At 35.6% G+C, this 27,100-nt stretch overlaps 1 protein-coding gene across 6 annotated transcripts in view; it reads left to right on the top strand.

Annotated features, from left to right (window-relative positions):
* DNAH12 (dynein axonemal heavy chain 12) overlaps positions 1-27,100 on the top strand; it is a 165,005-nt gene that overhangs the window by 75,182 nt on the left and 62,723 nt on the right. For all 6 annotated transcript variants that reach the window (XR_008551678.1, XM_054694825.1, XM_037491427.2 and 3 more), the window contains 12 exons: positions 135-323; positions 9,164-9,283; positions 10,858-11,046; positions 13,866-14,017; positions 14,758-14,896; positions 17,350-17,516; positions 19,466-19,721; positions 21,377-21,676; positions 22,204-22,382; positions 23,689-23,881; positions 24,853-25,014; positions 26,695-26,889. Coding sequence is in view for 5 of the 6 variants with exons in the window: in XM_054694825.1 (XP_054550800.1) it covers positions 135-323; positions 9,164-9,283; positions 10,858-11,046; positions 13,866-14,017; positions 14,758-14,896; positions 17,350-17,516; positions 19,466-19,721; positions 21,377-21,676; positions 22,204-22,382; positions 23,689-23,881; positions 24,853-25,014; positions 26,695-26,889 (2,241 nt within the window). In the remaining variant the exon portion in view is untranslated. The remainder of the gene's footprint in view (positions 1-134; positions 324-9,163; positions 9,284-10,857; positions 11,047-13,865; positions 14,018-14,757; positions 14,897-17,349; positions 17,517-19,465; positions 19,722-21,376; positions 21,677-22,203; positions 22,383-23,688; positions 23,882-24,852; positions 25,015-26,694; positions 26,890-27,100) is intronic.

Below are 27,100 nucleotides of genomic sequence, written 5' to 3'. Positions count from 1 at the left end.
AGGCTGTAGAGGAAGACAGGAGCCAAATTATGAAGGGATGAAGGGCCCTATAAGTCCGTAAGGTACTTAACAACTGCCAGGTTCTACTGTTATAAAAGCAACACTGGAAAAAGAAAACATTTTTTCCTCTCTAGCCTGCCACTGTGAGTCGCTGTGGAATGATTTATTTGGAACCCTCACAGTTAGGATGGGAACCTCTTGTGTCTTCATGGTTGAATTCATTGAAAGGACCTCTAAAAGAACCAGATCATCAACATCTACTAAAAGGACTTTTTGACTGGCTAATACAGCCCACTTTAAATCTTCGTAAGAAAAAATGCAAGGTAACACTATAATTCTCTGACCCACTTAAATTTCTTTAGTTTTCGTTCAACTCAACTGAGTCTAAAGTCACAATGATAGGATAAATAACCAAAATCAATTTTTCTTCAGACATATAGTATCCACCATAAAAAAATGAGGTGTTTATTGTGACAGTAACTCCAATGGAAACATTTGCAAGACTACATTGTAGTCACAACAAAATACTTACATTGATACTATCTACTAACCTTTTCAGATCCATCTAGTTAAACTTGTGCTCAGAGGTACTTCTGCATGTTTATGGGTGTGTATTTATCCCTATGGGTTTTAGCTTTTTAAATTTTTTAATGTAGGAATTATATATATTTAAAGACTACCCATGGTGATTTGATAGCTATATATCTATAAATGTAGGGAATTAATTATATCAGTCAAACTAATTAACATAATCTCCTCAAATACCATATATTTTTGTGTGTATGATGAGAGCACCTGAAATATACTCTCAGCAAATTTCTAGTAGTATTCAATGTGTGTATACACCACAATTTCTTTGTCCATTCATCTACCAACTAACACTTAAGTTGTTTCCATATCTCTGCTATTGTGAATTATGCTGCTGCGAACATGAGAGTACAGATATCTCTCTGAGGCACTAATTTTGTTTCCTTTGGGAAAGGAGGGATTGCTGATCATATGTTAGTTCTATTTTTAGTTTATTTTTTTTGAGAATCTTCTATACAGTTTTCCATAATGACTGTACCAATTTACATCTCTACCAACAGAGTATAGATTTTCTTAGTGTTTTCAACAATACTTATATTTTAACTTTTTGATAATAACCATCCTACTGTGTGTGAGGTGATATCTCATTGTGATTTTGATTTTCATTTTTCTGATAATTAGTGATAGCATGCTTTTTCATGTATCTATTAGTCATTTGTATATCTTCTTTGGAATAAATGTCTGTCACATCTTTTCCCCACTTTTAAATTGGGTTGTTTGGTTTGGCTGTTGAGTTGTATGAGTTCCCTATATATATTTTTTTTATTATTTTTTTTTAATAAATTTTATTTTTATATTCCCCATTCAATTGCAGCCCCCCCATTCTGACCCCAATCCCTCCCCTCCCGCCCCCCCCCAAAAAGTGTCTCTGGTTCATAGTTTTTTGTTGATTTTGATTTTCACTTTCTTATAGTTATTCATTTTCCTGGTCCCTTATTTAAGTTTTCTAGATTCCTGCTATGAGTGAGACCATCCGGTATTTTCTTTTTCTTTTTGGCTTATTTCGCTGAGCATGATCCCTTCCAGCGCCATCCATGTTGCTGCAAATTGCATGTGTTTATCTTTTTGAATGCTGAGTAATATTCCATGGTATATATGTACCACATCTTCTTGATCGAGTCATCTATTTTTGGGCATTTGGGTTGTTTCCAAAGCTTAGCTATTGTAAACAGTGCTACAATAAACATAGGGGTGCAGGTGTTCTTTGGAATTGATGTTTCTGTGTCCTTTGGGTAAATACCTAGGAGTGGAATTGCTGGATCATATGGAAGCTCTATGTTTAGTAGGCCCAGAAATCTCCACACAGCTCTCCATAGTGGTTGGACCAGTTTGCACTCCCACCAACAGTGCAGGAGAGTTCCTTTTTCTCCACACCCTCGCCAACATTTGTTGTTGCTAGTTTTTTTAATATGTGCCATTCTCACTTGTGTGAGATGGTATATCATGGTAGTTTTGATTTGCATTTCCCTGATGACAAGTGATGTTGAACATTTTTTCATATGCCTGTTGGCCATTTGCATTTCCTCTTCAGAGAAGTTTCTTTTTAGCTCTTCTGCCCATTTTTTGACTGGATTATTTTCTTTGTTGTTGTTAAGTCTCATCAGCTCTTTGCAGATTTTTGTGATCAGTCCTTTATCATAGTGTTGGGTGCAAAAATGTTCTCCCAGTTGGTGGGGTTTCTCTTTGTTATTGTTATTGTCTCTTTTGCTGTGCAGAAGCTCTTTAATTTGATGTAGTCCCAGCTGTTTATCTTTGCCTTCACTCTCACTGCTTTGGGTGATGTGTCTGTAAAGATGTCTTTTATGTGCAAATCACGTAGCGTTTCGCCTATATTTCCTTCTATATATTTTATGGTTTCAGGTCTTATGTCTAGTTCTTTAATCCATTTTGAGTTGATTTTTGTGTATGGTGTGAGGTAGTGGTCAAGCTTCATTCTTTTGCATGTAGCGACCCAGTTTTCCCAGCACCATTTATTGAACAAACTCTCTTTGCTCCAATGCATAGTCTTTGCTCCTTTGTCAAAGATTAGTTGACCATAAATCTGTGGGTTTATTTCTGGATTTTCTATTCGATTCCATTGGTCTGTATGTCTGTTCTTATTCCAATACCATGCAGTTTTGATGATTATGGCTTTGTAGTATAGTTTGAAGTCTGGGAGTGTGATGCCTCCATTCCCTTCGTTTTTTTTCAGGAGAGCTTTGGCTATTCGGGGTTTTTTGTGATTCCATATGAATTTCATCAATAATTGTTCTATTTCTTTGAAGAATGACATTGAAATTTTGATTGGAATAGCATTGAATCTGTAGATTGCTTTTGGTAGGATGGCCATTTTAATAATGTTTATTCTTCCAATCCATGAGCAGGGGATGTCTTTCCATTTCTTTGTGTCTTCTTCTATTTCTTTTAACAGTGTTTTATAGTTTTCTTTGTATAGGTCCTTTACCTCTTTTGTTAGATTTATTCCCAAATATTTGATTTTTTTTGTTTCAATAAAAAAAGGGATGCTTTTTTTGATTTCTTCTTCTTCAGATTTGTTGTTTGTGTATAGGAAGGCTACTGACTTTTGCGTGTTGATTTTGTATCCTGCCACTTTACTGAACTGATTGATGAGTTGAATTAGTTTTTCTGTGGAGTTTTTGGGGTTCTCTATGTATATTATCATATCATCTGCAAATAGTGATAGTTTGACTTCTTCTTTTCCTATTTGGATTCCTTGGATGTCTTTCTCTTGTCTTATTGCTCTGGCTAGGACTTCCAGTATTATATTGAAAAGCAGTGGTGAGAGTGGACATCCTTGTCTTGTTCCAGATCTTAATGGAATTGCTTTCAGCTTTTCACCATTGAGAATAATACTGGCTGTTGGCTTGTCATAGATGGCCTTTATGATGTTGAGGTATGTTCCTTGTATCCCAAGAATTTCAAGGGCTTTTATCATGAATGGGTGTTGCACTTTGTCGAAAGCTTTCTCAGCATCTATTAATATTATCATATGGTTTTTATATTTCTTTTTGTTGATGTGTTGGATAACGTTGATTGATTTTCGGATGTTAAACCATCCTTGTGTCCCTGGAATGAATCCTACTTGGTCGTGGTGAATTATCTTATGGATACATTGTTGGATTCTGATAGCTAAAATTTTATTGAGGATTTTTGCATCAGTGTTCATCAGGGAGATTGGCCTGTACTTTTCCTTTTTTGTGTTGTCCTTGTTCGGTTTTGGTATTAGTGTAATGTTGGCTTCATAGAACGTGTTTGGTATTGTCCCTTCCTTCTCAATTTTTTGGAAGAGTTTGTGAAGGATAGGCACTAATTCGTCTCTGAATGTTTGGTAGAATTCATTTGTAAATCCATCAGGTCCTGGGCTTTTGTTTTTGGGGAGGTTTTTGATTACCATTTCAATTTCGCTGCTTGTAATTGGTCTGTTTAGGTGTTCTATTTCTTCTTTATCTAGCTTTGGGTGATTGTAGAGTTGTAGGAATTTGTCCATCTCCTTTAGATTGTTGAACTTGTTTCCATATAACTGTTCATAGTAGTTACTGATTATTCTTTTGATTTCTGCTGTGTCCATTGTGATTTCTCCTCTTTCATTGATGATCCTGTTTATTTGTGCTTTCTCCCTTTTTTCCTTTGTGAGCCTGGCTAGGGGTTTGTCTATTTTATTGATTTTTTCAAAGAACCAGCTCTTGGTTTCATTGATCTTTTGGATTGTTTTTTTTAGTTTCAATTTCATTTATTTCTGCTTTGGTTTTTATTATTTCTCTTCTTCTACTGGTTTTGGGGTTTTTTTGTTGTTCTTTTTCTAGATCTTTGAGCTTGGAGATTAGGTTGTTTCTTTGAGTTCTTTCTTGTTTCTTGATGTGAGCTTCTATTGCTATATATTTTCCTCTTATTACTGCTTTTGCTGCATCCCATACATTTAGGATATTGGTGTCCTCCTTGTCGTTCAATTCAAAGAATTTTTTAATTTCTTCTTTGATCTCCTCATTAGTCCAGTGGTCTTCCAGTAGTGTGGTTTTTAATCTCCATGAGGTAGGAAAGTTCCTTGCCTTCTTTTTATGGTTTATTTCTAGTTTGATGCCTTCATGGTCAGAAAAGATGGTTGATATGATTTCAATCTTGGTGTATCTGTTGATGTTTGTCTTGTGCCCCAGTATGTGATCGATCCTGGAGAATGATCCGTGTGCGCTTGAGAAAAATGTGTACTCCGTTTTTTTTGGGTTTAGTGTTCTATAGATGTCTGTTAAGCCCAAATGCTCTAGGTCCTTATTTAGAGCTTTGGTTTCTTTACTTATTTTTTGTCTTGTTGATCTATCCATTGTTGATAGTGGTGTGTTGAAGTCTCCCACTACGTATGTGTTTTCTCTGATGTCTGTTTTCAGAGAGGACAACATTTGTCTGATATATTTTGGTGCTCCTTCGTTTGGTGAGTATATGTTAATGAGTGTTATTTCTTCTTGAAGTGTTGTCCCCTTGATCATAATGTAGTGACCATTGGGGTCTCTTTTTATCTTTTTGAGTTTGAAATCTGTTTTATCTGATATAAGTATAGCTGTTCCTGCTTTCTTTTTTGGCCCATTTGCTTGTAGGATTGTTTTCCATCCTTTAACTTTGAGCCTATTTTTATCTTTTGTAGCTAAATGTGTTTCCTGGAGACAGCAAAAGGTTGGGTTTTGTTTCTTAATCCAGGCTGCAACTCTGTGTCTTTTTATTGAAGAGTTTAGTCCATTTACATTTAGAGTTAATATTGATATGTTAGCATCTGTATTTGCCTTTGTGTTTGTCTTTCCTTTGATTTTATTTATTTATTCTTTTAATAACTTTTTTTTTTTTGCCTTCTTTCATTGTTATTCGTCCCTCTGAGGTTCTGGCTTTAGGACTCCTTGTAGAATTTTTTGGAGTGGGGGTTTAGTTGTAATGAAATTCCGGAGTTTCTGTTTGTCTGGGAAGGTCCATATTCTTTCTTCAAAGAGGAAGGAGAGCTTTGCGGGATAGAGTATTCTTGGTTGGCATCTGTTTTCCTGGAGTCAGTTGACTATGTCCCTCCACTCTCTCCTTGCCCATAGTGTTTCTTCGGAGAAGTCTGATGTCAGCCTGATTGGCTTTCCTTTGAATGTTATCTGTTTCTTCCCTCTTGCCAGCTTCATTATTTTTTCCTTGTCCTGGATTCTTGGGAGCTTTACTATTATGTGTCTTGCTGTATTTTTCCTTTCGTCGTGGAAGTTTGGTGTTCTTCTTGCTTCTTATATATCAATTTTCAGCTCCTTGTTCACATTTGGGAAGTTCTCTTCAATTATCTCTTTGAATATTTTCTCCGTTCCTACATTTCTCTCCTCTCCTTCTGGTATTCCTATAACTCTTATATTTCCTTTCCTCATGGAGTCATATAGTTCCCGAAGTCTTTCTTCGTTCTTTTTCCTTCATACTTCTGTTTCCTTTTCTGTTTTGGATCTTTTTATTTCTGTGTCTTCAAGAGAACTTATTCGTTCTTCCATTTCATCTATTCTGCTTTCATTGCTTTTCCCAGAATTCTTTAGTTCTTCCATTAATTCTTTGGTCTCCTGCATTTCTTTTACTTCCCTCTTTAGGGACTCAATTTCATTCTTCTGATTGTTGATTATTTTTCCCTTATCATTGTTTTCCTTTATGACTTCTGTCAGTTTTTTAATCACGGCAATTTTCAATTCTCTTTCTGGAAGGCTCAGAAGTTCTTCCAAGTTACTGTCGTTGCAATCTGGGGGCTGGTTTTCTTTTTGTGGTGTGCTTTTTCCCTGGGGAGTTGCTAGGTTGCGTGTGGTTCTTCTACTCCCTACTGTCTGTTTTCTAATTTGCCGTATGCGTTGGGACACTGTGTTGCTGGGACTGGCCGGCATCTTGGGTGAGCTTCTCTGCTCCCCTCTGGTTCCTCCTGGAGCCATCTGTCAGTTTCAAGCAGTCTTTACTGGAGAAAGGTCCCTGTTCTAAAATGCCGATGTGGGGACACACTCCCCTGTGCACCTGGTCTGCCCCGGCGGTGGGTTCCTGCTCCTCCTCTGGGCTTGGACTGCAGGCCAGAGGGGGTCTGGAGTGGGCGAACTTCCCCCGCTCACCTCTGGCTCCTGAGGAAGCCTTCTGCAGGTAGTCTTTACTGAAGAAATGTCCCTGTTCTAAAATGGCGATGCGGGACACACTCCCTGCACGTCCGGTCTCAGGCACACTCTTCTGCGCACCTGGTCTGCCCCGGCTGTGGGTGCTAGCTCCCCCTGTGGGCTCAGACTACTGGTCGGAAGGGGCCCGGCATGGGCTAACTCCCCAGCTGGCCACTGGCTCCTCCAGGAGCCTCTGCTGGTTCAAGTCACTAGGTGGCACCAGAGATCTCTCCTAGAGCCCTTGGGGAGCTGATTTTTCCACCCCGTGGGACAGGGAACAGAGCGGGAATTGTAGGGTAAACCTCAACGGCTTTGGGGTGCTGTGTCTGCCTTGTGCCCCACCGTCGTGGAGAACCCACGCCCCGAATTTTGTGCCCCGGGTCTCAGTTCCAAAGCCCTCAGTTCCAGGACGCGGGCTGTAGCCCAGTTCAGTGGCGCGGGAATGGCGCCTTTTGAATCCCGCTCCCGTGCCTGGGCGCCTGGTTCCTGCTCACTCAGTGAGGGCCTCCGCGCGTCTCCCCGCAAGCCTAGGTCGCAGGCGCGGGGACCTGGGCAGCTGTGATCCGGATCCGCGTTTTCTTTTCAACCGCACTGCTTTTCCGGGCAATTCCGACCCCGCTCTGTGTTTGCTTTTCCAGCGTGCTGCTTTTTCCGCGCAAGCTTACCAGCGGCCCGGGGCTGTGTGCTGGTGCTGGTCTCCTTCTGGGGGGGGGTCTCTCTTTAATGGCGCCCGGAGCTCACCTCCGCGGCGAGTCCTGCAGGATTCTCCACAGCTCCCGTTCACGGGGTGTGGTGGCTGCAATAGTTCCTTTCCACTCACAGTCCCGCTTGCTGCGTCGTTTGTTCTTGTTGGTCGTTTTAGTTTGTTGTTTTCCTCCCCTCTGCCAGTCGGAGAGTGCGGACTCTGTGGGTGGGGGAGGGGAGCAGGGTTCTGCGCTTTCCTCCCTTCTGGTCCTCTCTTATGGCCACTTTCTTCTTCGGGCAGTTTGCTGGAGTCGTCCGTTTATCTTCCGTGTCCCAGTTCTCACTGGGACCTGCCGCTTTTCCTCCCTATTAACTTTTTAATGGGAGATCTTACTCGCAGCGTCTCCTCGCCGCCATGTTGCTCCGCCGAGTTCCCTATATATTTTGGATAGTAACTTCTTATCACATATATGGTTTATAAACATTTCCTCACAATCATAACCTGCCTTTTAATTTTGTTGATTATTTCTTTTGCTGTACAGAAGTTTTTTAGTTTGATGTTTATTTTTGCTTTTGTTGCCTGAATTTTGAGTGTCATGTCTAAAAGATCATCACCAAGGCCAATGTCACAGAGCTTTTTCCATATTTCCTTCTAGAAGTTTTATAGTTTTTGATTAAGTCTTTATCCATTTTGAGCTGACTTTGCATATGGTGTAAATTAAGAGTATGTTTTTATTCTTATACATGTGGCCATGTAGTTTTTCTAACATCGTTTATTGAAGAAACTGTTCTTCCCTTGTTGATACCCAGAGTGAGGAAATATTTACAAATATTTAGGTGTACCTTTTATATTTCTTTTAACAATGTCTTATCATTTTCATTGCTTAAGCCTTTTACCTCCTTTATTAAGTTGATTCCTATGTATTTAATTCTTTTCAATGAGATTGTAAATGGGATCATTTTCTTGATTTCTTTCTCTTTATTATTTGTGTATAGGAACACAGCTGTTTTTATATTTTGATTTTGTAGCATGCCACTTTACTGTAGTGATTTATTGTTAATAATCATATTTTAGTGGCTCACATCTCCATTTCTATGTCTATGTTTATGTTTCCCCTGCCTTAAAGCATCCTTCCCTTCCTCACCTGGCTAATTCACATTTCCTTCCAAATTTAATCCCAGCTTTTGAGAAACTTCCTTGGCTACTTATTCTCCCATTTCTTTCCTTGACCTCCTAATAGGCCTGGGCTAATTGTTTATTCCAAATACTCTAGTAGCCTTCCCCCATCCTGGAACTTACTCTGTCACATCATTATTACAACATATTAGTCTCGTCTGTTTAATTTCAATGTCATTCCTTTTTAGAGATTGTGTATTTTATTTCAACATTTCCTAGCTTGGCATATAGATATAGTATGCTTTCCACAAATATTTGTTGAATGAATAAATAAATGAATGAATGAATGACTGTTAGAGACCCCATTTCTTTAATCCCTAGAACTTTGTTTTTTCTCTTATAGCAGCTAGTTTTCATTTCTCAGAGAATTTAAAATAAGAATATATTATCTACAATTGTGTAATATAAAATGCTAGGCTATTTTGAGAGATGTTTTTGATCATGCCTGTAATTTAAATTCTGAAGTTTAAATAGTATAAAGACCTTATAAAAGCCAAGTATGCTTTTTTAAATTTCTCAAAATGGAATATTTGTCTTTTTCATACTTAAAATAAGATGAAAGTAAAGTATCATTCTTTTCACTTTGCAGGAACTGATTCCTACAAGTGATAGCAATGTGGTTGTATCTCTCACACGCCTTTTTGAAGTACTGCTTTGTAATGCTGTGGAAAACGATCCAACCAGCAGGCATATTCGTGTTTGGATTATGGTTAGTTTAATAATTGATGTGGTTTTTAATTATAGGGCTATATTTTTGACGAGCACTAAAGGAGTAGCTGAAGACATTAAAATTGCCCTGACCTGGTATTCCGATTTAACAAACAGTAGAAGGAAAAAACAGTATGTCAAAACAAACCGTAGCTACCCTACTATTTATAAACATCTGAATTTCATAACACCTCAATAAGGTGACAATATTAAATCAATGAATTTAAGGTGAATTGATTTTGTCTTAATGTTAAACCAGGATGTAAGCTGCAACAAGCTGGCTACAAAAGACCTAGAATGGGGATTCAATTCAATCATCTTGGTTAAATATTGCAGGCAGAATCCATGGAAGACATAGTTAGGATAGAGTAGTGATCCTAGTTAGGGAAAGTCTAGAGGTAAGAGAAGATCAGAGAGTATAGTTCTAAGGGAGCCAAAGGAAGGAATATTTCTTCTCTTCTTTGGTCTATGCTACTTCCCCACCTACCATCTTATTCCTAAATGCCTTGATATCCCCTACTCAGTCTACCTTCTCTTCTACTCTGTGGCAAAAGCAGTTCCCTCCCATTGCTTCACTTCACCTTGTTGCCACAGAAAATCTATCTCAGACATTTTATGTTCCAGGGTTCCGTACTGACCATAACCTCCTCCTTCTCTATGCCTTTTTTATCTTTATTTCCCTCCATTTTAAAAGAAATTGAATAGACATGTTTGAAGAGCATTTATTTACTACCCTTTTTCTCCCTAAGTTTGGAAAGGTTTTTAATATTCTTCCATATTTATCTGTGTTACCTTTTTATAAATAAAAGTATCCTAAAATAATTTCCCTGTTATTTATGTATTTCCTGAAAGTTTTCATTTTTTTCATAAACCTAAATTCCCCAGTGTTTTAAACAGTTCAGAATCACTTTTAGAGACTAATCTAGATTGATACTTAAACTATATTTAGTAAATTTTTTCTTAACTAAATAAAGTATGTGCCTAGAATAAAATTCAAAACAAAAAAATTGGTTTTCCATTTATACTGGTTTCCCCAGCCACCATCAGAGAAGCCAGTAGTACCAGTGCCTTGTATAATCTCCTAGAGGTATTTGATGCATACTCTCTTTATATGTATGTGTATATATATACATGTATACATATACACACATATATATACTGATTTAGCTCTTTTCTTACAATATGTCTTAGAAATCTTTCCTTATCAGTATCACTTACCTTTTTTTAACAGCAGCATGTATCCCAGTGTATATAGTATAAACCAAGTAAGCAGACTCATTGAAGACCATTTGGGTTGTTTTTCATCTTTTGCTGTCATAAACAGTGTTGCAGTGAACAAATTGCCCATATGTCATTTTAACAGATCATTTGGTATGAACATTTAAAATTTCAGTAGATATTGCTTGAGAAATGAGTATGTGATTTAACTGTGCTCCATTCCATCTTATTTATAGATCTGATCTTTTCCAAGTGGATTAGCCAGGACTTTATATGTTAAATTTTAGGTTATTTGTAAAAATTTTCTTTAAATAATTTCCTTTTTTAATTTATTTATGTATATATTTGTGCCAACAGGCTTGCTTTGCATTTTCTCTAATTTGGTCCATTGGAGGCAGTTGTGATTCAGATGGTCGTATTGTTTTTGATAATTTCCTCCGATTAGTGATACTGGGAAAAAGTGAAAAGTACCCAGTGCCTGACTCTGTGGGTAAATGGGAATGCCACTTTGATGAAAAAGGCCTTGTCTATGACTATATGTATGAGGTATGATATAAACTGCTTTCTAAAATTAGCTGTAAAACACAAAGTTTTGGATCAATAGGCATCCTACAGTTATTTTGAATCCTGTAGTTATTAGTAGTTTATCCTCCTATAACAGTGGATAGACTAGATGAACTTATGAATATTTAATAGCTTTAGATTTAAGTTAAATCTATTTATCCACTTTAAAAAAGAATTCAGGCAAGATGGTGGCAGAGTAAATATGCTGGACTCTTCTCCTTTACATACTCACACGTAGATTGCAGGAGAATAAAGCCAAAAATACATCTGAAAGAAATACACACTAGAAATAACATTCATAGGAGGGGGAGCCCCCACTCCCACCCCGCAAGCAGTAGAGCAGACTAAACAAGTAGCCAACCTACACAGACAGGTTGAGCCCTGGCAACCTAAATGCCTGGCAAGCAGCAGAGTGGAATTGCCAAGGCCCCTACATAGTAATCCTTCACAACTTGGGTGAGCCTCACAACAGGATCCAGAGGCAGACCTCAGCAGGTAACTGTGCAACCTTGGTAATCTTCCTGAACAGATACAAGGGAAGCGCTACCTACAGCAAATGACCTGTTAACATCAGTGCAGTCTTAATAAGTTCCTGAATGGGTACAAGGGCAGTAGCACACAAGCCCCACTGCAACAAGCCCCTGGACATCAATGTGACCTCAGTAAACTCACTAAAGAGCCTGAAGGTGGAGTCTCCCCAGAAGATGCCCCACTAATATTACTGAACTCTGGGAAAGGGGACTGAGGGTGGACCCACCATATTAAACCCCTCACAGATGTATGTTCAGGTTCAGTGGGCTCCATGAAGTGGACAGAGGACAGACCTGCCATAGCAGACCCCCTGCAGACAGGACCACCCACTTTTACTGAAGGCCCAACTACAGATTAGTTCTTCCTGACATATAAAATGATCTACTAGAAAAGTGGTTTTGTGCTCTTAATATTTGGAAAGAAAATAACGGGTAGATGAAAAAACATAGCAAACAGCAACTGAATCCTCAGGGGAATACTGTACCACACAGAGAGAAAAAATCTTCAGAACCCAATCTCAACATGGGAGATACAATGTTAATTGCAACAATACTCATATTAGTGAAGGCGTGAAAACAAACTAAGTGCCCAAATATTGATGAATGGATCAGAAAGATGTGGTCAATATATACACTGGAGTACTATTCAGCTATCAAAAGAGATAAACTCTTACTATTGCAGCAACATGGATAGAGCTGGGGGGGGATTATGCTAAATAAGTCAGTAGGAGAAAAAGTAGTGAGACTAGAACAAAATGGGGAGGGAGTACAGTGGACTATGGTGGTGGACTATGGGTGTTGTGGTGGTGGGTGCAGAGTGGCAACACCTGAAGGGGGAGATCCTGTACTTTTAAAACACAAGCAACATTGTAAACCAATATTACCTCAATTTAAAGAAAACAAAACTAAAAAACAATTCACAAAAGTATTCTTTTAAACAGCAGGCATTTGAATAATTATTTGATTTAAGCAAATTTTACTTCTAGAGCCAGAACATCTGCAAAGAGGCTAGTTACTATTTTACAAAGTTTCTAGATTTATAGATAAATCTATAGTCTCAAGATTTATAGATAAAAGAAGAACACCTAGAAAGGCAAGTGGCCAGCAGAGTCAGGACTTGAACCCGGCTCTGCTGACTTTCCCCAAAATCATGTTAACAGAATTCTAAGACTATAAATGAGAGTTACATCCTTATTAGTCACAATGGCAAATCATTAAAGTTATCTCTAAAATGAAATATCAAGAGATGCTACCACAAGCATATTCTTTAGGAATTGGAGATAAATGCCAAAGTAGCTTAAAGAGAGATAAAGGTAGTTGCTACCAGAGAGGAGACATGAGAGTGAGAAACCACTTTTTTTCCTTAACCTCTAAAATATGTACACATTAACTTTGATAAAAGCTAAAATATAAAAACTTGGTTATGAATTGCTAAAGAAAGATTTACCCAAACTTGCATCCAGGCACATACCATATACAGACACAATTTTTAAGAAAATAGTATTGGAGCAGGGTCCAACAGACCCCCTACTTGTCAGATATTATCCCTGTTGTAGCTTGGAGAGAGACCTTAGAGTCTCCAGAGAGGGGCAAGAAAACCTGGAGAGGAAGATGACAGTGGGAAGTAAATAAAGTAGGGAGGCATAGCAGCTATTTTGCTACTGGTTAAGAAGACTTTCAATATTTAACAATCAGTTAGACATGCCATGTGTCATGGCTGAATATCAGCCATCGTCAAAATGCCAATGAGAATAATTTTAGAGGAAAAAGTATAGTAATGTTTATTTGCTACATTGTTTATTTGTTATATTATTGTCCCATTGTTTTAAAATATGAAAACATGAAACCAAAATCTGATAAATTGTAACTTGAGTTACGGCAGGGTAGCTCCCAAATAGTCATAGGACTTGATATATGTAAACAGACACCTTCAAGGCATTTTGGAAAGATTAGTGTTAGGAATATATAGAGGCAAAAACATCTGCAATTCTAAATATGTTGAATCTGTGATAAATAAGTTTCATTAAGTTCTTTAGGTTATCAATTGAAAGGAAAATTAATCTAAAGAAAATGTATATTTCTTAAATTATGGTTTCATGGATGTTTATTAATCACCCTCATGACAAAAATGTTATATACATTATTTAATCTATTATTTTATCATAAAAGGGGAAAAAGTAAAGTTTTTAAGATATGATAACAGTATGTTTTAAAGAGCCCTTCAGTTTAGCAAGTGCATGATTGTAATGTGAAATTTATGTTCTCTTACAGTTGAAAAACCGAGGCCGCTGGGTCCATTGGAATGAACTAATTAAAAGTACTAAGTTAGGAGATAGAAGTGTCAAGATTCAAGATATCATAGTTCCAACGATGGACACAATTAGATATACATTTCTAATGGATTTGAGTATTACCTATGCAAAGTAAGAAATGCTGTTATAAACATTCAAAGTATTAACAGTGCCCTTCTCATAGGATCACAGGATTTTTGAAGGAAATTTTGAGGTCATCTGTTTTCAGATAACTGAGAGCCTGGAGACTAATTGACATGTTCAAAGTGACATCTGTTTCAAATCCAGGTTTCTTCTTATTCTAAAACCTTTGCCATCAAACTTTGTTGCCTCATAAACCCCTTATGGTTTGATTATAAAATGATATTAACTGATATATATATAACTGTTAGGTTTAGCATTCACTGTCATTTAGTTTCTCACAAAACTTCATGTTTTTGAGATAATTTGGAAATAGCCAAAACATATCTTACTACCCCCATCTTATCATTCTAGTCCAAATACTTTGTTACCTGTATCTCTAGCTAAAAAGTACACATACATCACTTTTCCAAGGAGACAAACTTTGGCTTTGTTTGTTTTTTTTTTGCGAAAAGTTAAAGTTATTACTTTTATGGGTGTTTTCCATATAGCAATATTATATCTGTTCATATCATTGTTACTAATTAAAGTCTCAGTGACAGTAAACAAAAATGTATGGTACTCATTACTTTTACTAGTACTCATGGAATAACAATGGTAGATTAAAATATAAGGTTTTAGATGAAGATGATTTGATTATTATTTGTTTTCAATTAACTCCAATTTCTTCTAGCAGAAATATATTCTCATTTTTACCTCTTATGAATGATATGTTCATTGTTTTCATAAAGGCCACTGCTTTTTGTGGGTCCAACGGGTACAGGAAAATCAGTATATGTGAAAGATAAACTAATGAATCATTTGGAAAAGGACCGGTACTTTCCTTTTTATGTTAATTTCTCTGCTCGGACCAGTGCCAACCAGGTTCAGGTTAGTTTAAACAGAAACATGGATCTATAATAATTTTTTTTTTGCCCTGTGTGATTAGGACCTAAAATTATATGTTAACTGAGCAATGCAAATCTTTAATGAACTTAAATAGAACTTTGAAAGTATTATTTTTCATAATGTTTTAAAGTCAAGGTTTAAGGATAAAAGTTAGAACTTTTTTTATTTAAATATTTTATTTTATATAATTCTTACATCTTTTTTCATCTTTGCACAATGTATGCATTTTCATTTTGGTTATATTCCCCATACAATTGCACCTCCCCCCTTATTTTGACTCTAGTCCTTCCTTTCCCCGCCCCTCCCTCTCCCCTCTCCTCCCCGTAGTGTGTCTCTGGTTTATAGTTGCAAACAGGATTTTGATTTTTACTTTGTATTGATTAGTCTTTTTCCTGGTCTCTTATTTAGGTTTTCTAAATTCCTGCTATGAGTGAGACCATCCGGTATTTGTCTTTTTCTTTCTGACTTACTTCGCTGAGCATGATCCCTTCCAGCTCCATCCTTGTTGCTGCAAACTGCATGTGGTTATCTTTTTTGATTGCTGAGTAATATTCCATTGTGTATATGTACCACATCTTCTTGATCCAGTCATCTATTTTTGGGCATTTGGGTTGCTTCCATAGCTTAGCTATTGTAAATAGTGCTGCTATAAACGTAGGGGTGCAGGTGCCCTTTGGAATTACTGTTTCTGTATCATTTGGGTAAATACCTAGGAGTGGAATTGCTGGATCATATGGAAGCTCTATCTTTAGTAGTTCAAGAAATCTCCACACAGCTTTCCATAGTGGTTGAACCAGTTTGCACCACCAGCAGTGCAGGAGAGTTCCTTTTTCTCCACAACCTTGCCAACATTTGTTGTTGCTAGTTTTTTTAATATGTGCCATTCTCACTGGTGTGAAATGGCATCTCATTGTAATTTTGATTTGCATTTCCCTGATTACAAGTGATGTTGAACATTTTTTCATATGCCTGTTGGGCATTTGCATTTCCTCTTCAGAGAAGTTTCTTTTTAGCTCTTCTGCCCATTTTTTGACTGGATTATTTTCTTTGTTTTTGTTGAGTCTTAGCTCTGTAGATTTTTGTGATCAGTCCTTTATCATTAGCGTTGTGTGCAAAATTGTTCTCCCAGTCGGTGGGGTTCCTCTTTGTTTTTGTTATTGTCTCTTTTGCTGTGCTCTTTAATTTTATGTAGTCCCAGCTGTTTATCTGTCTTCACTATTACTGCTTTGGGTGATGTGTCTGTAAAGATGTCTTTGAGGTGCATGTCATGTAGTGTTTCGCCTATATTTCCTTCTATGTATTTTATGCTTTCAGGTCTTATGTCTAGTTCTTTAATCCATTTTGAGTTGGTTTTTGTGCATGGTGTGAGGTATCACACTCCCAGACTTCAAACTATAGTACAAAGCCATAATCATCAAAACTGCATGGTACTGGAACAAGAACAGACACACAGACCAATGGAATTGAATAGAAAATCCAGAAATAAACCCACAGATTTATGGTCAACTAATATTTGACACAGGAGCAAAGAATATGCACTGGAGCAAAGAAAGTTTGTTCAATAAATGGTGCTGGGAAAACTGGGTCACTACATGCAAAAGAATGAAGCTTGACCACTACCTCACACCATGCATGTGCAAAAGTTTGAACATTTTTATATTAATACTGGATTAATGAGCTTTGTCACATTTTAAGTATGAGAAGAAGCATCAATTTCTTAACTGGAGAAGAGAAGGTGGAAGTAAGGAGTGGGGGAAAAGGAAGTGAGAGGGAACTAAGGAGAGCGAGTGGAAAAAGCAGAGTGGATCATTTTGATTGTTCTTTCTACATTCTACCAGATTGTCTTTAGGAGCATTTCCTGTGCTTATTGAAGTTCTGTAAATGAAAGATCCTTCAAACCAGGGACTTTTGTTTGACCTTCTGTGGCAGGAAACATGTAGCTTGTATCCCCCTCTTTACCCCCAAATGTTGCCTCAATGAAAGTACTGCATGAGACCTTTTCTAATCACCATTTTAATCATTCATTCCTAAATTTATGTCTCTCCATTCTCTCCTTACCTATGGAGCCCATTTCTGTTGTTTTAGGCCTTAACTTCAAAATCCTACACATTTAGATTAGAGCTTATAGATACAAGGTAAGTTTAAGTTAACAACTGTATTGGGATATCCAATGAGGAAAATTGTGTGTGCATCGGTGTGTATAATATTAAGTATATAGATATGTATATATGTAACAATTCTGAGCACATAGTAGGATTTCAATAATGTTCTTTGATGATGTGTACATGAAGTTTAGTGTCACCTTAAATATGAATAAATATAAATAATCACATATGTACATAGTGCTGTTCAATATTACTTAGTTTATTAAATTCCTTTTTTCCCTGGTGTAAGTATGGCTTTAAATACACTACTCTTTCTTCTTTATATTTTAGAACATTATTATGTCTAGATTGGATAAAAGACGCAAAGGAGTCTTTGGGCCACCTATGGGAAAGAAGTGCATAATTTTTATAGATGACATGAATATGCCTGCATTAGAGAAATATGGAGCTCAACCTCCTCTTGAATTATTACGACAGTTTTTTGACTGTGGGCATTGGTAACTATTTAATTGATGTCTTAATTAATCATCCTGAAGTCATATGTTATTCTCATTTTCTCCTTTAGTTTCTCACAGCAAAATAATACATTACCCCAAGTATTTATGAAAAAAAAGGATTGCTCAGATTTTCCTATACAGAAATTTTAAAATTTTCAATGCATTCTGAAGCTATTCACACCTCTGAATGTGAGTTAGCTAACTGATGAATAATTCAGTATTGGAAGTATATTTATTCAACAATGTAATAAATTCTTTCCTTTTCAACTATTATTTTTAATTATTGAAAGTAATTTACAAATCCTCAAAGTACCATTTCCTTATGGCTTAGAATTTATGGGTAGTTTCCAAGGCACCATAATCTGCCCCCTATGATCCTATCACTTTAAATGCTTCACATTTTCTGTGACTCTCAATGGTTCATTTCTATATGACATATCTTTAGTTAAAATTAATTCCTCATTTCCTTCTCTAAATATGTACTTTCCTAATCTTCGATATGCCATTATTTTTATTCCAAATCCAGAGTAAACTAATTTTGTGGTTAAGTTCTATTTTGTTACATTTTTGTTACTACTGCATGTCCTTGGAATTCTGCCTAGGAGAGAACTGCTGATAATAGTGTATTCCCTGTTCCTCCAGGGTTTTTTATATGAATATATTTTTATTTTTTAAAAAATACTAATGTTGTGCATAATATTTTACAACTTATTTGCACTTAAATATCTATCTTAAACACCTATCCATATTATTTGTCTCTCATTCATATTATTGAGTTTTAAAACTATTTAGTATTAATACTATTTAATGTCATAATTTGCTTACCTAATCTCCTGCTGACAGTTATTAGTGTTGTTACCAAAAGCTATATTTTATTTTAAACTTTCTCAGTGTTCTGAGATTAAAGACTGGCTATGTGGCTTTTTCCAAATCCCCCTTTTGCAGGATTTAGTGGCCTGTTGGAAATAAGCACTTTTTCACTTTCAGTGGTTCTATCTAAATTGAGTTATTTAAATGCCTCTTCTGATTAAAACCTCTTTGGAGTTTTGTTATTCCCTAATAGGTAACTTTTTATATAACAAATATATATAGATATGTGTTCTGAAGGTAGGATTTGAGCTAAAAAGAAGAAAATCAAGACTTTACTTAAGAAGGATCACAGTTTAATTCATTGTTCAAACTGGAACATTTCTGAGAGTAAAAGGGGAGTGTTATTAATAATTACTCCAGGACAACAAGCACTAATCAGAACTGACATAAGCAAAATAGACTATCCTAGCTAGTTGCAAACAGGATTGAGCTTTCATCCATGTTTTTAGATTTGGGGTAAGAAGAAGAAAATCAGAAAGTCAAATTGGAAAGAAAAGTAAGAGGAAAGAAAGGGGAGGGTAAGAGGAAAAGAGATATTAGATAGCCAGAATCTGGGCAACAGATAGAAAGGAGTAATAGAGTGCTGCTTTAAAAAGAATTCTCTCCTTTTGTTCTTATCCTCACTTTCTCCCTCTTGTCTCCCTCTGGTTGCCCCCATTCCATGGTCAGGTTTCAAGAGTTAGTTTTTTAGTTTGATTTTATCTTTTAGCCCTGTTTTGTTTCATTTTCATATTCCACATATAAGTGAAACCCTCAGGTATTTGTCTTTCCCTTTCTGGCTGATTTCACAAAGAAGGAATGGAGCCCCTGGGCCTGTGGTGGTGGGTGCATTATGGCAACAATGCCTAAAGAGGGATCATGCACTTCTATTATGGAAAATTTGATGTAAGCCAATATTAACTTAATAAAACATATTGATAAAAATTCTCCAAAAAATTTCTCTCCTACTCCAAGCATTATCTGAAAGTCATTCCTTTTAGAGAAGCCAAAGTCAGATCACATTTTTAGGAAGGTCTGCATTTCATTCCACTTTATTGGCTTCATAACTGATTGCTTTGGAATTTTTGTGTGCTTTGAAGGTATGACCTTAAGGACACAAGTAAAATCACATTGGTTGACATAGAACTGATTGCAGCCATGGGTCCTCCAGGTGGTGGAAGAAATCCGGTCACTCCCCGTTTTATTCGACATTTCAACATTTGCACTATTAATACCTTCAGTGATGAAACCATGGTCCGAATCTTCTCCTCAATTGTAGCATTCTACCTTAGAACTCGTGATTTTCATCCAGAGTACTTTGTAATTGGAAACCACATTGTCACTGGGACTATGGAGGTGAGTAAATTCAGCATTATGCAAATTATACTAAGTATTTTAATATATATTTTCCTCATTTGGTCCTTATTTTATTTATTTATTTTTAGACATTTCTTCCCTTAGCCATCTACTTAAGTCTTCAATGTCAGGGAAGCTGTTAAGGAAGTTTGAGAACAGGGAGATCATAAACTTTGAAATTATGGAATCTAATTGAGGTTGAGCCATGGCTGCTATTTCCTAATTGTATGACCTTGAGCAAGTCATTTGAACTTCCAGAAACTCAATTTTTAATCACAGAAATGGAGATAATACCTATTTCACAAGATTGCTTTATGGAAACAACTGCTACTTCCTAAGTGTTTTCCTAATTATTAGATTTTTCTCTTCTGTCTTCCCTCCCATTTTTCATGTTTTTCTAGAAGAGGAAATTTAAGCAGTTTATAAATACATTTTTAACAAATCAGCCTACATAACTTAGAAGTATCAATGAAGTATCAATAATAGTAAGTAAACACAAGGGTGGAAACAGGAAACAAGACTACCCTTATGGCCATAGAGCAATTTTTAATTTAATTAGGATGTATTGTTTTCCTCTGTTCAGAGGCCAGAGCTAATCTCATCAGTAATAATAAAAGAAAGTATTAGAGGTAAGTTGGTGATAATATCATTGAGATAAGCTTTTTATAGTCTTCATAAAGTGGGTTTAATTTTGGGATCACTGCAACCAATAGCAAAATTCTCCCTAAAATCATTCCATTATTTTCTTTTTTTAAAAGATTTATTTATTGGGCCTCCCCGGTGGCGCAGCGGTTGAGCGCTGGGTTTTGAAGCTGCCTGCAGCCTTAGCAGCGCCAGTTCGATCCCCAGCTGCTCCCCGGCCACCAGAGGAGGGTCCCACATGGCGCACAGACCTCTCCTGCCGCCCGCTGCTCCCCTCAGCAGTGTACTTCGGTCCTTCTGCCTGCTCTGCTCCCTGCTGTGGCTCTGGTGAATTCTGTCACCCTCCCATGCTTCTGACTGTACCCAGTGCATGTATAAACAAACCACCAAACAAACAAACAAACAAACAAACAAATAAATAAATAAATAAAACATGCCTCTACAAATAAATAAATAAATAAATAAATGATAAAATAAATAAATAAATATAATAATAATGAATTTCTTAAAGAAAAATTATATTGAATAAATTCACCATATAATAAAAATATACTTGATTTCCATTTTATCTCCCATTAAGATAGAAGAAGGGGAAAGAGAAAATGAGAGACAGAAGGGAAGGGAGGGCACACCTTGATTTGTTTTGAAGTCACTAGTAGTCCAAAGGAGATTGTTTCATCCTCCATTCAGAATGAGTTACCCGATTTTACTTACTACTAAAGTTTTTGTTAATTACTTAGCCTCGGCATATCTATCTTTAAATACAACAACAATGTCACTTTTCAGGCTCCTGTGGGTCAACACAATATAAGTTCCCTCAACTTTATACTCTTTGACTGAGTGCTATGAATCAAAATAAAGAGATGTGCCATCCTAGTCTTAGTGCTGTATAAATTTCCAAACCTACATAATCTGATAGGATGAATAAAATATTTTGTGTAATAAACTATTTGTTGCATGACTTTGCTGATGACAAGTATTTTATTTTTCTTTGTTCCTTTTTTCATACTCAGATATATAAACAATCCATGGCAAATCTTTTACCCACTCCCACAAAATCACATTACACTTTCAACTTGCGGGATTTTGCACGTGTCATCCGGGGCTGCTTACTTATGGAAAAAGATGCTGTGGAGAACAAGAACATTATGATCCGTCTGTTTGTGCATGAGGTTTTCCGAGTGTTTTACGATCGCCTCATTAATGATGATGATCGAAATTGGCTCTTCAATTTAACAAAAACTGTTATAAAAGAACATTTTAAAGAATCATTTGATAGTATCTTTTCACATTTGAGGAAAGAGAATGCACCAGTGAGTATATTTAGTGATTAAAAACTTACTAAGTTATAGCAATATAATAGTTTCTACCAACTTATTTTTTAGAAATACCGTAGCTTCTTTTTGAGTATGTGCTCCATTTTCCTCAGAAATAGATATTTTTAGAATATTTGTTTTCAGAGGTATTAAATATGTAACACAGAACTTATTTTAAGAGTATAACCTTATATGGTAGGAATTAAATGATGTAATAGAGGCAAAGTGCTTAACATGGTGGCTATCTCTTAGAAACTACTCTATAAATGAAACTCTCTCAGATGACTTCTCCAGTCTGGGAAGAGGTGGGGGATCGGCAACGTGCATGTTAAAAAACAGTCTTTTTATTTTCTAAAGATATCATTTCAGGTATTAATTTTTAAAGTATATTATTTACTACCATAATGTTTAATACAGTAATATAATTGATCATGTGGTTTACATGGACAAAAAAATTTTAAACATTTTAAATTTATTTTAGAAACATTTTCAAATTTTGTGAATTGTTGATTTCTGTTCTATAGGTAACTGAAGAAGACTTAAGAAATCTCATGTTTGGTGACTACATGAATCCTGACCTTGAAGGAGATGACAGGGTTTATATTGAAATTCCAAGTATTCATAAGTTTAGTGAAATCGTGGAGCAATGCTTAGATGAGTATAATCAGACTCACAAAACAAGAATGAATCTTGTCATTTTTAGGTATCTACATTTCATATTGATGCTTTCAATTGCTATTGTAAAATTTTAAGGGACAAAATAAAATTCAATGCACAAGATAAATTTTAAAGCACAAAAAGGTATAAAGAAAAATACAATGAATAACATTCTAGCACTGCCCAGATTAAGATGTAAAATATTAGCAGTTTGTTTAAAGATCTTTGTGAAGTCAGTGCTCCCTCACTGCATCTCTCCATCATGTCTTGCAAGAGTAAAAAAGAAACTTATGTGTTTCTTTGGATTTTCACTACACATATGTGTTTTAAACATATATGCACAATCTTACTTTGCATGTTAAAACTGCTTATAAATAGTATACTGTATGCATTTTTCAAGTTGCTTTATTCCATGTTTGTTTTATTTACAAAAAATGAATTATTACTACTTTATTATATTTCATTTTATCATTTTAACACAATGTAGTCATTCTGAGATTGACAAGGTGGCTTCTGGTTTTTGCAGTTACATAAAATGTTTTGAAAATCATGTGTCCTTATGTACATATGTAAGAATTTCTCTAGGCTATATTCCTATAAGTGGAATTATTGTGTCAGCATAGCATATATAAACATCTTCTACTTTACTAAACTGCCGAAGTATCTTCAAAAGTGATTACTGTGTTTTAAATTATTATTTTATTTTATATATTTTTAACATCATTTTTCATTTTTGTACAATGCATGCATTTTCATCTCAGTTGTAGTCCCCATGAAATTCCCATTCACCCGTGAACTATAGTGATTACTGTTTTTAAGAGTTTCCACTGTTCCTCATGCTTTTGCTAACACTCAGAATTGCTAGACTTTCTAAGTTAGTGTAATGGTATCTTATTGTGGTTCTAATTTTAATTTTCCTCATTACTGGTGAGACAATATCCGAATTTGCTATTTTGTAAACAATTGATTTTCTATTTCTCACATAAAAATCGTACTATTAAAAGATTGAAAATGTGTTTAATAAAAGTAATGATATACTTTCAGTATAAGCAATTACAACTTAACCTTATTTCAATAATTTGTATATTAGATTTCCTGAATTTGTGCTTTGAATGAGTTTTCCTTGGCATCAAATTATCCAATTGTAAATGCTTTTGAAAAATCACACTCTTTGGTCATTAGCGCTTTCAAATTGCAATAGTAAGATATTGGATAGCAAAGTTCATCCTTTTAGGAAAGTAAAAACAATTTTTACATGCAAATATACATTTTGTTACATGCAATATACAATTCGTTACATGCAAATATACATTTGCATTTTCAAGTATAGTAATATTGATATTTCACAATAGGTATGTATTGGAACATTTGTCACGAATATGTCGAATTCTAAAGCAGTCTGGGGGAAATGCTCTGCTTGTTGGACTTGGAGGAAGTGGCCGTCAATCTTTAACTTGTCTGGCTACATCCATGGCAAAACTGAACATTTTCCAACCAGAAATTTCTAAGAGCTATGGTATGCATGAATGGAGAGAGGATTTGAAGGTAAGATAATGAGGAAAACCAGTGTCTCACATAATACCAGTTGTGAAGTTGTATGAGTTCTTTATAGAGTTTATACATTTATCCCTTATCAGATTTGTGATTTATAAATACTTTTTCCCATTTGGTAGGTTTCCTTTTCTTTTCATTCTGATCTGTTTTCTTTTTTAAAGTACAATGATACACTTTCCTCTTAGTAGTACTGCTTTTGAACATAAGTTTTGATATGTAGGGTTTTCATTTTCATTTGTTTCAAGAAATTTTATCATATCCCTAATTATTTTTTCTTTGGTCTATTCATTATTTAACACCTGATCTTAGCCAAAGGAATGAGAAGTTTTCTATTGGTTATTTAAAAGTCTGTTCTTTAAATGCCATGTATTTGTGGATTTTCCAATTTTCCTTTTGCTATTGATTTCTAGTTTTATTCCATTGTGATCAGAAATGATGCTCTATATGCAGCCTTTGGTTGCAATTGACAAAAAATGAAACCCAAACACAAATAACTCAAACCAGTTTAAGCCAAGGAGAGATTTATTGACTTTCCAATAGCTGAGGTATCCAGAGGTAGATAAACTTTTCATGTGACTGAATTAAAGGCTAAGTCCTCAGAAATTACTCTATCTTCTAAGACTTCTATCCCTCGCTTAGCTTTCTTCTACAGTAGACTGATTCTGTGAGGCAACACAGTTGGCCTTACCAGTTCTAGATTACTGAACTTGATATACTCCATCTCCATCTCCAAATTAGATTGTGACTGGACCCTTTTAAATCACATGCCTCCCTCTGAATCAATGACTATGTCTAGGGGCTTGGGAAACTGACCAGTTTGGGTCTCCCACCCAGTGACAGCCTCACTAGAAGTGGGGAGAGGTATTATTCTAAAATTGAGGTGTTATCAAAAACAGGTGAAAGGCAGAAAACAAAAACAACTGTCCACCATATTCTGCTTATAAATATATTTTTATTTTAAGAGTCTATTAAGAAATGTTGGCATGAAGGGCCAGAAGACTGTCTTTCTAATCACGGACACTCAGATTAAAGAGGAATCTTTTCTAGAGGATATTGACAGTGTGCTCAATACTGGAGAAATACCTAACATTTTTGCAGCAGATGAAAAACAAGAAGTGATGGAGGTAAATGCTTTTTAGGGAGTGCTGCTCCCAGCACAGAAATTTTCTTATCTTGAAACTTTTTCTCTAATCCTCAGTATAAATATAGTTCGTGCAGAGGATTTGGGTAATTTAAAACTTAAAAGTATCTTACATAAATACATTTTTGGGAATTTTGAATTGCTTACAGTTCTGAATAATTTTAAAATTCAATTTTTCATAATGATGAAAGTTTGTTTTATATACTTGATCTTATTTAGCATGTTTTAGGAGTGATGGGAGATTTTAAATCATCTTAGGGTTGCAGTGATATGAGGAAACCTAGTTTTTAAATACTACCTGATTAACTTTAATGGTGCACTGCCAGTTAGTAAATTTTTCAAAAGTCTTAATAAAATTACTTGTTTTAACGATTTTCATATATCTGAGAAGTCATACTTTGTGAGTTAAAGACAAAAAATACAATTGTGAAGCACCTTGTCCTTTGATCCCAGTTTCTAATACCTTTCTGCCTGCGTAAGATCCTTGTTAGTAATTTCCTCTTTCTCATTGCCACAACTGCTTTTACCCATAGAATATTATCACTCACACCTACTTCCTTCATTTCAGCCTCCAGTGATAGCACTTGTAGTAAAATGGACTTACCCTGGTACTTCAAGCATCACCCTCCTTTTCTCATCTGTAGAATGAAACTATTATATACACATAATAGTTTTTCTTACATAGGATTGTTGTGAGATCTGAAAATTAAATTATGTACTTATGGACTGTGGGGCATAAGTAAATGATGCATTAAGAGTTTATGACCTGGAGTGGGGAAGGAGAAACAGGGGAAAAAGGATCTCAACTTCTCTGCTTTTATCTGGACAATGTCTTGGATGTGTCCAGGACTGCTGGAGAATGGCAATTCTCCTAATTTGTAGGTTATGTGCCCCTTACTTTCATCCCAGGAATAGTTACCTTTGGGGAGTGGGGTTTCCTAAGCTTTCCTATACATTTTAGCTACTGTTTATCTTTTTTTCTCACCGCATTCCTACAAAAATTTTCCATTGCTTAACTGTTTTATGGCATGATCCAACAACAGCTTTATGAACTCCTTTCCTTCACATGTCACATAAGCCAATTTATCCACAAGAAATAGCTATGGTCAATACTCATGGTACTAAATTGCATCACTGTTTCTGCTTTAATGATACTGATTTTTTTTAAATGTAAAAGATAATGTAAAAGAAGATCTATTGTTTTCTTTCCACATTATGCACCATCCTGTGCGTTTAATTTTGAAGACCACATTTTGGACTTTATTTAATCCCTCTGACATGTAACATTGACATACCTCATTTTTAACAATTGTGTAAAGTTACAATATGTGGATGTTTTATATTTTTAACCAGTCCCTTACTGATGGATGCTTTAGTTGTTTAGATTTTTCTTCTAAAAACAATGTTGAGTTATACTCTTATACACATATATTGATAAACTGTTTATAAGTATCTTTATAAGTTAAATTCTTGTCATATATTTGCTTTTAAATTATACAATTATAAAATTGAAAGAAATATTCTAAATACAAACAATATTAAAGCCATTCTATTATTATAAAAACAAAAAAAATAAGACATTTACAAGGGGTGTAATAAAAATTCTTAATATTCCATGATCAGCTTACTTTATGAGTTTTTTTGATTTTGTGATATTCCCTAGGGTGTTCGTCCTATAGCTCAGGCTGGTAATAAACATGAAGAACTCAGTCCCTTAGCCTTGTTTGCTTTCTTTGTGAATCGCTGCAAAGATAATCTTCATGTTGTAGTGGCCTTTAGCCCCATTGGAGATGCTTTTCGAAATCGCTTGAGACAGTTCCCATCTCTCATCAATTGCTGTACTATTGACTGGTTTCAGGTTTGTAATTTTTTATAAATCTTTGGGGATTTTACTGAAATCTTATTTGAGGACCATTAATATACATTCAGCAAATGTTTGTTGATCATTTAATCTAAACCCTAGTGACAAATATAGTACTTGGCACCAGGGATTTATAAGCCTACATGATCCCTACAAAGATCTCACACTCTAGACTGGAAGATAGAAAAGGCAATCAGTAAATGAGCAG

The sequence above is a fragment of the Talpa occidentalis genome, unplaced genomic scaffold (genome assembly GCF_014898055.3).
Source record: "Talpa occidentalis isolate TD23 unplaced genomic scaffold, MPIMG_talOcc4v2.1 talOcc4.10, whole genome shotgun sequence".
NCBI classification, from domain to species: Eukaryota; Metazoa; Chordata; class Mammalia; order Eulipotyphla; family Talpidae; genus Talpa; species Talpa occidentalis.
The sequence above is the reverse complement of the archived record's forward strand: the minus strand, read 5'-3'. Positions and strand labels throughout refer to the sequence as shown.